Below are 11668 nucleotides of genomic sequence, written 5' to 3' on the forward strand. Positions count from 1 at the left end.
GGAACCGTTTGTTGCCCATACTTTCCAATTGTGTGTCGCTAGTACAATTAATCACCTGAGTTGAATGAACCAAGTGCTATATTCTGGTTAGACTTGACACTGCATTCGGTTTTGGGTTCAGGTTATCTTGTGAGAATTGTGGCCCATAACAGATCGGTGGACCCAGAATACAACAGCCAGCCCAATACCCCAGTTGTGAAAGCCCGAGAAGAAAATAGCGGCACAGACGTATAGAGCTTCTTACATGGTATCGTAACAAAATTCCACATTCAACTCTAGTTTAACGTACAAATAGAATCATATGACCTACACTTTAGTATCAGGCCTATTTTACCTTTTGGAATTTACATCTTCTATACATAGATTGCATCTGCTCGTAACCTCTCCTGCAATGGCACCCACAACGAAACGGAAGCTAAGTGAGAAGGAAGAAACAAGAAATATGCGGTGCTGCTGGAGCAAAGAGACATGAGTGCATGATGGAATGTTCAGCTACCAATCATGTTGCAGTATACATTAAAATATTTGTTCAGGGATATAAATTTCAACATTTTATAGTATTATTTGTGCTTATACATGTAAGTAATAATCAGTTTCAATTAACTAAAGTGTATTTCAAGGCAACAGAATCTGGTTAATGGTTTGCGAAGAACAAATTTACCATTCTACGATGCTCTGGAAGCTCCAACATACAGTGTCTGATGTTGCAGAAATATGCTGTACGATTTACAGTGAAGAGTGAAGACTACTACTCCAGTGTGAAATCGTTTAGCCATATAAGCACCTCGTTCCTCTTAGATCATGAAAAACAAACAGAGTTTCAGTCATGATTGAAAGTACAACTAAAAGAGGGTGACATCTTCTCGGAAAGGTCGGCATTTAGGAAAGATTGGATAAAGCATGCAATTTGCTACACTTGATCTCCTAATTGATATGTAAAAAGTTTCAGACCTTAGCTTAACTAAAAAGGTACTCCCTCCGTCCCATAATATAAGAGCGTTTTTAACACTATACTAGTGTCAAAAACACTCTTATATTATGGGACGGAGGGAGTAGTACAGAGCAGAAGGAAACACACCTTCACAAAGTCCTTTGTGCTAGGATCATTGTAACGTGCAAGCAAACAGCCTTGTTGGGGCTTCAACCCATCCTTGAGTAGCTGGGAGCGTAGCTCCTTCTCTTTCTTGGCCACAATTTCCTCTTCTGGTCGCCCACTGAATTTTTTCACTGCAGCAATGCCTCCTTCAACCATTCGCAAGGTAACTGCTTCTGTATTTGGAGCTGGTAAACTGATTGAACAAGACTATTACTGGCAATAGAAGTAAAACCATAGAAATTATTATAGAATTACTATTTCTTCAATCTATGAGCAGATGTCCAGGTCATCAGTAGTTGCACTCACACATTGCACAAGATACCTGTTCAAGTCTTTGTTCATTGGCAGAGCTATCTGTATGGATACATCTGAGAGTTTGTCATCAGAAGCCTGAGTGAAGACAGGTGTAGTCATTGCAATCTTCTCAGATGAAGCATTCTTGCCAAATATATACCTACAGGTACAGGCCCTTTCAGCATTACAATGCATGGTGTTAAATATTTGTAGTAATGATCAAAAAAATAACCCACCCAGTAACATTGTTAAAACCTGATGATCCTGTTAATTTTTCTCCTTTCGCTTCGACTACTGAAAATGGTGGATACTTCCTGACCTGCAAAAAATATGTATACTCATAGTTTACCTCAACAAAATCTGTTAAGATGCAATATTATAAATTAGCTGTCATACAGAGTCCTTTTACATGAGATCATATTGGCAAGATTGATAATGAACATAATTCGCATAATAGAACTGGGAAACTTGTCAATGCTGTGACTTAATATGAATGATGGATTATGATGCCATAGCACTGTTGCTACTCCAAATCTGCAATGAAGTGGGTTCTTCATAAAGTATACACAACGAAATAATACCTCATAAGTTGCAGTCTTTTTCAGAACGAGGTAACTTGGTGTTTCTATATCTGGGGTCTTGTAGTATCGTAGCTGTGTAAAATCAACAGCTCAACTTCCAATACTTGATCAGCATATAAAAAAGAAATGTACTCATGGAGAATTACCTGCTTGAAAACTTCTACCAATCCTTCCAAGGAGAAGTATTCATTGTTCTGTATTGAGTCCCAAATATCCTGCAATTCAGCATATCAGATAAGTAGAGTAACATTTAATGATGAGTTGGCTAAGAGTATTGTTTTGCCAAATATTCGAAATATTTAACACCTCTTGATTCAAATGAATGAGCATTCAATATTTCTAATACAAAATAATGCGCACTTAGGTACATATTTGGGAAAATCCGAATATAATATGAATTTTGGAGAATACCATTCCTTGGGATTTTTCCTATAGAGCTTGTTTGACTTGGCATGCAATTCCAAAGGTGAAATCATAGAAAATTTTCCTTTGTTTGATCGTTTCTGTTAGCACTATGGCAACCACTTAATCCTTGAAAAAACGGTCCGTGTGTCTTTCCTGTAGTGCAGCTAAATAACTTCTGTTGCATGTTCATGTGCTTCCAATTCCTATTTTATTCAACATGCCATGACATCCAGAAATCCGATGCTTTTCCTATTCTGTGTGTTTGGAGTCCTACGAGAGGGATCCTATGCTTGATTATGGAAGTATCAAAGTACTAGTTTTTCTCAGGCACATATTATAGATGGTACAAGAGTAGGAAGAACCGCGGAACATATACAACACTCTGTTCTACTTATATAGCAACGCAGTTTCGAAATAGTGCAGCAGGCTGAGAAAGCGCAGTATCTCAGAATTTAGGTTCACAGAAAAGCACTAGACCAAAAGAAAAGGTAAAAGTAAAAAAAAAAACGCTATGGAAAATCATAAAAAATGACAATGCAGAGGGCAGCAAGATCAAGTAAGAGAGTTAAGTTGAGAGCTGTCCCAGGCAGTCAGGTTGAACCTGAAGCACTAAACTATACGAAGACTGATAAGTGGAAAATTGGTTGACAGTTCCTCAGAGAACAATTTGGTCAAACAATCCATTGTCTGCCTCTGTGGGATAAATGCACTAGCTAATGATGTTGGTGTTACCGTGTAAACTCAAACCTCTAACTAAACATACTTCAAATATTTACTTCGTCTTGAAGGCCCTGAATTTGAAAACTGCAAACATTCAAGACCTATATATGGGAACTATATATGACTGCAAGTCCAAACTAGACTTCATAGAACAAAGTATATCCACTAGAGGCAACATTCGACGACCACAATACTGATACATTCCCTCGCCGGCGAATCCACTGCGCATTCAAATGAAAACATACGTTCCAAGTCCAAGGTGTGGTGCAAGCAAGAATGAGTGCTAAACTGCTAACCACATGGCTGGAGAACTTGAGATTCTGTGGGTTGACGCCCATGATCGACAATCCGGTGAAGACCAGCTCCGGCTTCCATGGCAGGAGAGAGAACTTCATGACCATGGTCCACCTCGTGGTAATCTCATAGGGCCCTGTCTAAACCAAATTCAGAGATTGTCACGAATTTGCAATGCACACGCGCATCCTCGCTGCAAATTATGAGCACCGATCGAGGCGGAAGAGAGGCTGACCTGCTTGACGTCGTGCAGGTAGAAGTCGGGGCGGAAGATGATCTTGAGGAGGCGTATGTTGGCGAGGTAGCCGTCGATGTCGTCGTAGCGGGTGATGGGGTCGCGGAAGCGGACGCGGTCGTCGTACGCGGAGCGGTCGATGCCCACGTCGTCGAACAGGTGCGGAAGGTCGGCCTTCAGGAACTCCTCCAGCCGCTGCGCCTCGGCTGGCGTCAGCCCGGCGCCCCTGTTCTCCCCGGCCGGTGCCGCCGGGACGACCGCGCCGCTGCTCGGCGCCGCCCCTGCCAAGACGGCGAGGCGTGGCCTGCGCCTCCGGTAGGACGCGGTGAATGCTGCGGTGGGTTTCCGTAGCCGGGGAGAAGTGGTGATGACGGCGGCGGTGGGCGCTGGTAAATGGATGAGGAGGCGGGAGGAGAGGCGTGTGGCCATTGGTGCCGTTTGGGGCTGTGTTGGGAGTTCCTCTCTCCACGCTTTGGTCTCTATACTTTCCCGATGGTTTTGTTTTTGTGCGCCGTGTTAAAATTTGGGGCAGTGCTCTGCGCCGGCTCCGCACGATCCGTCAGCCGTTGCGCGTCCGTACCGTTAGATGTATCCATGTAATAAATATTCTTCAATGCAGCAAATTTTAAGCATGATGTAGCAAATTTTTATAATGCTTACAACTAAAATTAGGTTGTAGCAGAAAAATATCAACGTGATCATAGAAAAAACGATCCTGATGATGCGTGGTAACAAAAAAAAAAGGGTTGTAGCAAAGCAATCTGGTAAACTCGAGTTGCAACTCTCAAGAACGTGGATGCAACTTTTTTACCGAACGGTTGCAGCAAAAATTGATGCTGGTTATAGCAAAAGTAAAAAACATCGATTGTAACGAAAAATCCGACGAACTGGTGTTGCAACCAAACGTATATGCAGCTTTTTTACTGAACAAATGTAGCAAATAAAAACGCTTGTAGCAAATATGAATGTTGGTTGCAACAAATTTAGACGAAAAAATTTTGCATGCCTAATCAGCTGTGTGCGCGGGTCGCATGCGGCTGGCCGAACGGTTCGGCGGGCGCACCGGCCACAAACGTTTACCTAAAATTTAGGCCACGAGATTATTTTCCCTCTCATAAGAGCATCTCCAACAGCAGCAAAAAAATATCGCGCCCAATAAAATTCTTAGCGCGTCATTGTAGCATTTTTAAAGTGCGGGGACCGAAGTATCTCCAACACACGCGCGCTAGTGGGGCGCCCAATCCAGCCAAGTCCAGCGACCCCACGTGCAGCAGCACAGAGTTTGCTGCGCGCGCAAGCCGGCGCACCAAATATGCTGCACCCAATAGCGTTTTCCAGCATGCGTCCAATTTTGTTTAGCGCGCACACTGTTTTACAGCGTCTGTTGAAGTTGTCCGGCGCCCAAAAAACGAATCTTTTAATGCGCGAAGCACTTTTTGAGCGACTGTTGGAGATGCTCTAAGTATGTGATCTGATTTTGATGATGACTAGAATTGCCGACACCTTCAATATACTATGGGGGCTGCTACGAATCAACCGAATGATTTCTTTAAGAAATCATCCGTCTATTTAGCCCTTGGATTAGTGTGCTGTAGCTATTGGATCACAACAGCTCCACGGCAGCAGCGAACACGTCAGCTTCAACACAACGCCATTGAAGCCTCAGGGAGCTCCAACGCAGCACCGAGGGGTGTCCGACGAGCTACATTGCAGCTTCGATGGAGCTCCAACACAACACCGACGCTCCAGCCAAGCTCCATTGCAGCCCTGGCGAAGCTCTAACGTAGCGTCGACGGGTCCGAAGAAGCTCCATTGCAACTTCGACCGAGTTTCATTGAAGCACCGTCAACGCAACACCGACGACTCCGACGAAGCTCCATGGCAACTCCGGCCAAGCTCCATTGCAGCCCCGACGGAGCTCCACCTTAACGGCGACGGCTCCATTACAGCTCCGGCGGTGTTCCCAACAGCTTCAAGGAAACATCATCGGAGTTCCAAAGCTCCCCGCCACTCGCCACGGTCATCGTCGTAGCAAGCAACGTTGCATTGTGCGTCTTCCACCGCCGATGAGTGCAGCGCCATGGTCATCACTGCGAGTGACACTGCGTTGCAGCGTCTACCGCTCACGAGATGCAGGTTGCAGCGCTGCCGTAGCTCGCGAGATCCGCATGTTGCAGCCATGTGGTCGTTGCCAAAAAAAGTAGCGGTGAGGATTGGGCATCTTGCAGCAGCTGGTGGCGAGTGGTAGCTCCGACGATTACCGGCGAGACTGCACACACACACACACACACACAGAGAGAGAGAGAGAGAGAGAGCTAAGGAAAAAAAAGAGCGGATGGAAGATGTGCTAGCGGAATGAAGGTAGAAGAGAGATGAGGGGAGAAATGAATGGCTGAAAGCGACGCGCAGTGGCTAAAGATAAGAGCAAGGACAATAGTAGAGCCGGTTGCCGGCTGTAAGCTCATTCCATGTCACCTATAGCCCATCTTATAGCTAACATGTACAATAGTTGGTTAAAAGAGTGTACTACTTATTTATTATATGACCCACCTTTCATTCTCACAAAGTACCTAGGAGCACGTGCTAGAGCTGACTCTTAACTAAGAGCTCGCTTACCTTCTCTCTCCTCCAACTAAGCAAAAATATACTAATTTATTCCTTATAGCCAGCTAATTCAGCTCTATTGTACTTGCTCTAAGAGTGTTGGATAAGCGACGGGCTCATTCAAGGGACACGTGGCAATTGCTGAAGGTGGCTGTTTCCCATGCGACGTTCCCCTGCAGTAATAGTGGTAGATATTTTTGTAGCAAGATAATTCATAACAAGTGACAAGTGACAATAGTAGAGAGTGTGCAGTAAGGTAGCCCAATCCTTTTTATAGCAAAGGAAAGGCAGGAAAGTACTCTTATATAAGTCAAACGCTTTCAAGGACACATGGGAATTACTGTCTAGTCATGTTCATCATGTTGAGTTGGTTCACATTCGTTACTTTGGTAATTTGATATGTGGGTGGACCGGTGCTAAGGTGCTATTCTTACTTGAACAAGCAACCCATTTATGATTACCCCCTCGCAAGCATCCGCAACTATAAAAGAAGAATTAAGATAAATCTAACCATAGCACGAAACGTGTGGATCCAAATCACCGGTGCTAAGGTGCTATTCTGCCACTCTCGCAACCCATCATCTACTTGTTACTCCACAATGCCTTCCCTTAGGCCCATAACATGGTGAAGTATTGTGTAGTCAACGTTCACATGACACCACTAAGATAAGCAACAACATACATATCATCAAAATATCGAACGAATACCAACTTCACATGATTTCTTATAGCAAGATTTCTCCCATGTCCCCAGGAACAAAAGTAACTACTCACACATCATCAACATGTTCAAGATCAAAGGTATAATAATGGTGACCAAGGATCTGAACATAATATCTTTCACCAATTAATCCAACAAGCATCAACTATGAGATGTAATCAACACTACTAGTAACCCATAGGTACCAATCTGAGGTTTTGAGACAAAGATTGAATACAAGAGATGAACTAGGGTTGGAGATGGATGGTGTTGGTGAAGATGTTGATGAAGATTGGTCCTCCCACGGAGGAGGAAACATTGGTGATGACGATGTCTTCGATCACCCCATCCCGGAGAGAAGTTTCCCAGGTAGAATCTCTCCGCCGAAGAGCAAACAGGCCTCTACTGTAACGCCCAAGATGCGACTCTATCCTTATTTTGGCGCGGGGGCCTCGACAGAGATATAAGCACATCTCGTCGTTTCACAAGAATGGATATCATTACAAGTACATGTACTGAAGAGAAGAGTATATGGAATTGGCTTACACTCGCCACAAGCTACATCAGAGTCACATTAGTACAATATATAAATATCACGAAGAAGAGCAGGGTCCGACTACGGACGAAAACAAACGAGAAAAGAAACAACGTCCATCCTTGCTATCCCATGCTGCTGGCCTGGAACCCATCCTGGATCGACGAAGAGGAAGAAGAAGAAACTCCAAATGAACAATCATCGCTCTCACGTCTTAAACAATGTACCTGTACCTGCAACTGGTGTTGTAGTAATCTGTGAGCCACATGGGACTCAACAATCTCATTTCCAAAGGTATCAAGACTAGCAAAGCTTAATGGGTGAGGTATGGTTAAGTGGTGAGGCTGCAACAAGCGACTAAGCATTTATATGAGGTGGCTAACTTGCGAGTACAAGAATAAGAGGGGGTGATCTGCACATAGCGGACGTGAACTACTGGTGATCAAATGAATGATCCTGAACACCTACTTACGTCAAACATAACCCCACCATGTCCTCGATCGGAGAAGGAGCTCACGAAAGAGACAGTCATGGTTACACACTCAATTGACATATTTTAATTAAGTTAACTTCAAGCTATCTAGAACCAGTATTAAACAAAGTTTCCACGTTGCCACATAACCGCGGGCACGACTTTCTGAAATATTTAACCCTATAGGGGTGCTCCAACTAGTCCATCACAAACTACCACACGCTGCCACGGAATGACCTAGATCAGGGAAACCCGTGATCTCCTCGGATCCCTATTGGAAAACCTCAACCTCGAGTTAGCTCAAAGCATCCTCGGAATCCCTCGCACAAGACGCTCGAGAAAGGTAAAACAAGTCCAGCAAGGCCACCCGACGTGCAGACAATCCCGATAGGAGCCGCGTATCTCGTTCTGAGGGCACAATCGGATGAGCGCATCGTACAGTGGCCTGATAGAAATCACCCAAGTTGCCCCGGGTTGGCCCCGCACACGACTCTGTTTTGGACCAGCACCATCAGCACCGGCCCTCCCTGTATTATGTTGAATTACTCCTCGGGTAGCGCTAACTCCCTATGTTTTTCAGTATTAACAGAATTATTATGTGGGCAAATATAGTACTAATGTTGGGCCTTGCCAGACGAGCTTTATCCTGAAATGAGAATCTAGGGGGTCCCCATAACAACCCCAAGCATGTTAGGAGCGCTCATTTATGAAACATAACACCGGTAGCCGAAACTAAGGGGGGCAAAGGTGGAACAAAACACCAGGCTAGAAAGGCCGAGCCTTCCACCTTTTACCAAGTATATAGGTGCATAAAATTAAATAGCATTTAATAGGGTGATATAACAAGGAACCCATGTTATCACATGGAAGCAACTGCACCTGCAACTAGCAACGCTAACACATGGTTAAGCAAGCGGTAATATAGCCAATCAGTGGTTTTCTAGGTTGTGAATAGGTTGAAGGTTTTCATGGCAATGTTGAGAGGCTGATATTTAACATGTGGTAGGCAACGAGACTTAGCAATAGAAACGAAACAACTAGCATGGCAATGATAGTAATGGTATCTAGGGAAATGGTCATCTTGCCTGAGATCCCGCTTGGAAGAAGAATGACTTCGTGAAGCACACGGACCGATGTAGTCGAACGGGTCCTCACTTTCCGACACGCTTGCGGAACTCTATCGAGACGAAGCAAACCGGAAACAAGCATCAACACATATATTCACCATGGCACATGTACGACATAATGCTCAACACGTATGATGCATGATCGGTCTAATGCAAGGCAAGACATGGCAATTCACTCCAATCAAACACTACACATTAAGCGAAGTTCAATATGCAACGAGTTGCATATTGACGAAACTCCACATACGAATTATTTAGTTCTATCCCGATTAGGTACACGACAATATTAAATGTTGTTAAACATGGCAAGAGATGAAGCGTAATTAAACTACATATCTAGGCATTTTAAATGAGGTCGGAAACGACTTATAACATCTCAAAACTAACCTCATACGTTAATTTATAATTCTGTCCAGATCTGAACTAACACGTTTTAATATTTGTTAAACAGAAAAATAAACAGGTTCACATGATTCTACGCGTCATTCCAATCAATTTACACATATGGAACATCTCCAACGGAGCTACGGTTCAAAATATGTGATCACCGCAAGATATGATGGCATGAATGCAATATGTATGCGAATGTCATCCACAAGCATTCCAAACCAAGAAGGCATCAACATAATATGAAACTACACGAGATTCTAAGCAATTTTCATATAGGTCATGATCAAAACGGAGCAACGGTTCAACAAATGCAAGCTACACAAAAAATAGTCATAATCTGCCAAAAACAGCAACATGACATTTTCTACACCCCAAAACAACAAGCTACATAATCCTAAAATGCTCAAACAAGGCATGAGACAGTAGTAGTCAAGATGCACTATAACATACTACTAATAACATCTAGCATGAAAGCATGGATCACTAGGAAAAGAACTCACAAAATGGCATCTCACACACAGTTTCAGACTTAGTGAAAAAATCAGTTTTACATTGACAGCAGCAAAACTATATGCTACAGGGCACCAAATGACATGAAAATTCACAGCATGCTAGAGAATCTTAAGGACTACAATTAACTCCATTGTACGAACCCTAAAGGAGCTGTAGATCACTAGCAAAACGCATGGCAAGACAGCAACAAAATATAACAGATTTCAGACTTAGAAATATTTCAGCATCTCCAAATCAACACTATTTCTCTAGCATGTTGATAACAAGCAAACAACACCTAAACATAGATTTATATTGCAACCAAAATAACCAGGGGCTAGCATGCATATCCAAGGGCATATCTCCAGTTCAAAACTAATTCATATCATGCACGGAATAAATCCCACAAAATAAACAAGAGGGCAACATGGCAAAATATCATGCACGCAAACTTGCTCGGAAGGCAAAACAAAATGCACAGCTAAATGCTATGGATTTTTCTACCCCGAAAACATATATAATATGTGGGGTTGCAAAATAAAACTAACGCCACACATATATGCGAGATTATGTCCTAAACACGACATAACAAACTAACGACAAACCCTACATGGAAAAATGCGAACAACTACTCTAAAATACATGGCAAAGGGCCCCGAACAACATGAACATTTTATTTATGGTATTTGAACAATCCGGACACACACAAAAATAGCTACGGAATAACTAACATATTAGGACAGCACGCAAAACTAAGCAAACAGCAGGTCAAACCACTCCAAACATGCATGCAAGTTGCAAAATATTATTCTACGCGAAAAACTACACGAGTTACATATATAATACATCGCGATCCGATGCATGGTTAATTATCTACGGGCGTTTGAAATATCTATAATTTCCTGAAAAATAATAATTCGTAGAAAATTCCTAAAATACGTATACGGGCCAAATCTGCTAATACTACTGGGCTACACGGGGCGCAAGATTACTATGCATTGCCAGGGGCGGGGAATAGCTGGCAGGGGGCTGCTCACCTTGGGCCTGGGGCGGCTTGGAGGAGGAGGCGGCCGACTCCGGGGCTTAGCACGCCGCGACCCATGGGAGGAGGCTAGCCAGGGCGCTGGGGACCGGGCGAGGCCTGTGCGGCTAGATCCACCTGGGCCTGGCCCATGCGAGGGTGCTGCAGGCGAGCGAGGCTCCTCGCGAGCGACAGGGGAGACAGATCTAGATCCCGTCCAGATCGATATGAAGCGGCGGCGCACTCCGACGAAGGAGCTCGGGGCAACGGGAGGCGCGGCGGCAGCCAGGAACGGACGGGGCGACACAGATTTCGAGGAGGAGTTGGGTTAGCTGAGATAGTGGTCTATATATAGCAAATGGGGCTAGGGTTATCCGAATCCGGCTCCGTTTTCGACCATGGGATCGCGATCGGACGACCACGGATGCATAAAGTGGCTAGGTGGGCTGTGTAGAGTGGCTAGCCGGAGATGAGAGGGAAATGGTGCAGCGTGGCAATGCGATTTAAAACACCAAAACACGTCCGATGAATAACCGAAGACGGTGCCGCTATGGTCGACCGTTCGAGTACCAGACGAACTCCGATTGTGACGAAAATTGGCAAGCGGCCTACCTATATCTAAATAAGACTGCACACCAAGTTTCATCCCAATCCAAGAATGTTTTATACACACTTTTAAAAACAAGGTTTTGACGATGCCAC

The 11668-nt window shown here is 44.1% G+C and overlaps 1 protein-coding gene across 1 annotated transcript; it reads right to left on the reverse strand.

The window, feature by feature from the left end:
* Nucleotides 1-215: 215 nt before the first annotated feature.
* On the reverse strand, nucleotides 216-4102 carry LOC123412280. Its single transcript, XM_045105229.1, has 9 exons — nucleotides 3626-4102; nucleotides 3393-3530; nucleotides 2118-2186; nucleotides 1972-2043; nucleotides 1627-1709; nucleotides 1419-1550; nucleotides 1079-1289; nucleotides 662-793; nucleotides 216-386 (listed from the first exon to the last, which is right to left on the reverse strand). Exons 1-8 carry the CDS (start codon nucleotides 4052-4054, stop codon nucleotides 749-751), a joined length of 1179 nt encoding a protein of 392 aa, XP_044961164.1. The 5' UTR covers nucleotides 4055-4102; the 3' UTR covers nucleotides 216-386; nucleotides 662-748.
* Nucleotides 4103-11668: the final 7566 nt, after the last annotated feature.

The sequence above is a fragment of the Hordeum vulgare genome, chromosome 7H, assembly GCF_904849725.1.
Source record: "Hordeum vulgare subsp. vulgare chromosome 7H, MorexV3_pseudomolecules_assembly, whole genome shotgun sequence".
NCBI classification, from domain to species: Eukaryota; Viridiplantae; Streptophyta; class Magnoliopsida; order Poales; family Poaceae; genus Hordeum; species Hordeum vulgare.